This window comes from Octopus bimaculoides, chromosome 14 (assembly GCF_001194135.2).
Source record: "Octopus bimaculoides isolate UCB-OBI-ISO-001 chromosome 14, ASM119413v2, whole genome shotgun sequence".
Classification (NCBI taxonomy): domain Eukaryota; kingdom Metazoa; phylum Mollusca; class Cephalopoda; order Octopoda; family Octopodidae; genus Octopus; species Octopus bimaculoides.
Window position 1 is genome coordinate 17,015,511 of NC_068994.1, and position 1,334 is coordinate 17,016,844.

General features: G+C 30.2%; 1 protein-coding gene across 1 annotated transcript in view; it reads right to left on the reverse strand.

The window, feature by feature from the left end:
* Positions 1-279: 279 nt before the first annotated feature.
* Positions 280-1,334, reverse strand: part of LOC106879818 (uncharacterized) — a 64,882-nt gene continuing 63,827 nt past the window's right edge. The window contains exon 18 of the mRNA XM_052973030.1: positions 280-893. Within this exon, the coding sequence (XP_052828990.1) occupies positions 698-893 (196 nt within the window). The 3' untranslated portion in view covers positions 280-697. The remainder of the gene's footprint in view (positions 894-1,334) is intronic.

The window sequence follows — 1,334 nt, forward strand, 5'->3', positions numbered from 1 at the left end:
ATATATGCAGTTGAAATTTACAGAAAAACAAGACGAAGACAGGTGTATAAACAACAAACAGGTGTATTAGTTTAATGCTCAGGAAGGTGAGAAAGTTTTTTTATGTTTCGAGCCTACACTCTTCAACAGAAAGGAACACGAGGAAATAAAGAGAGAGAGAATATATGTATATATATACACACACACACACACACACACACACACACACACATATATATATATATATATATATATATATACATATGTATGTGTGTGTGTGTGTTTCATTTTTAAAATTTGATTTTCTTCATCTTCAGCATACATTCCACATTTAACTGATTTATGTAATCTACAAAATTACATATGCAACATACACATGCAACATACACATATACTTGTGTTTATATGTACATTATACACTCTTTTTCCCCAAGTTAACATTATAAACCTTGGCTGTTAACGAATAGCTAAAGAAAACAGAGTAGTTTCAGAATTCCTTGTTTAACTCTTTTGTTAGTATATTTCTGTTAAAACATATTGCCTTTGTTTCAATTAATTTTGAAAATAGCGCAAGGTTTGTAATAATAGTTAAGCTGGTATCTGAGATGTAAATTAACATGAAGTTTTGCCAGGCAGTTTTTATCTAAATCACTTTAAAACATAGGGTTTGTGGTAGTCTTAGGTAGGTTGGTATCAAAAGGTTTAAACTTTGTTATACTTACTCATTTTCAATAAGCACAGTTGATATACTCCCATATAATGTTTTTGATTTCTCACTGGATTTTTGGTAGTCTTCAGACAATCCTCCAACAGTGATGCTCATGGAAAAATCGTTGTCATTCGCTTTAAACCAGCCAGTGTTTTTTTTATAGCCCATATCCACACTATTTTGACCATCCAGGCTAATATGGAGACTAAACATTCAAAACAAACAGTTATTTTAGTTACTTTCTTTAAAAAAATAAACATATATTTATGTAAAGAATAAAAAGTTTAGGAAGGTATAACAATGCACTATAGAACAAAAAATGGACTATAAACATGTTGTAACTTGGTAAACTATAGTCCAATGATATTTCAGAATTAGAATTCCTTCTTCAAATCTTATTTGCTGGAGTCTCTGTTTATAGCAGAGACTCCAGCTAAGAAGATCTGAAGACGGAATTGTAATTCCGAAATATCATCGGACTATAGATAACCAAATTACAACAGGTATATAGTCCATTTTTTGTTGTATAGGGCATTGTTGTACCATTCTAAACTTTTTATTCTTTACAAACAATACACAATGCTTCAAGCGAACTATAATACTCTCATATATTTAGGTATTTATGTGGAAAGTCATCATATATATA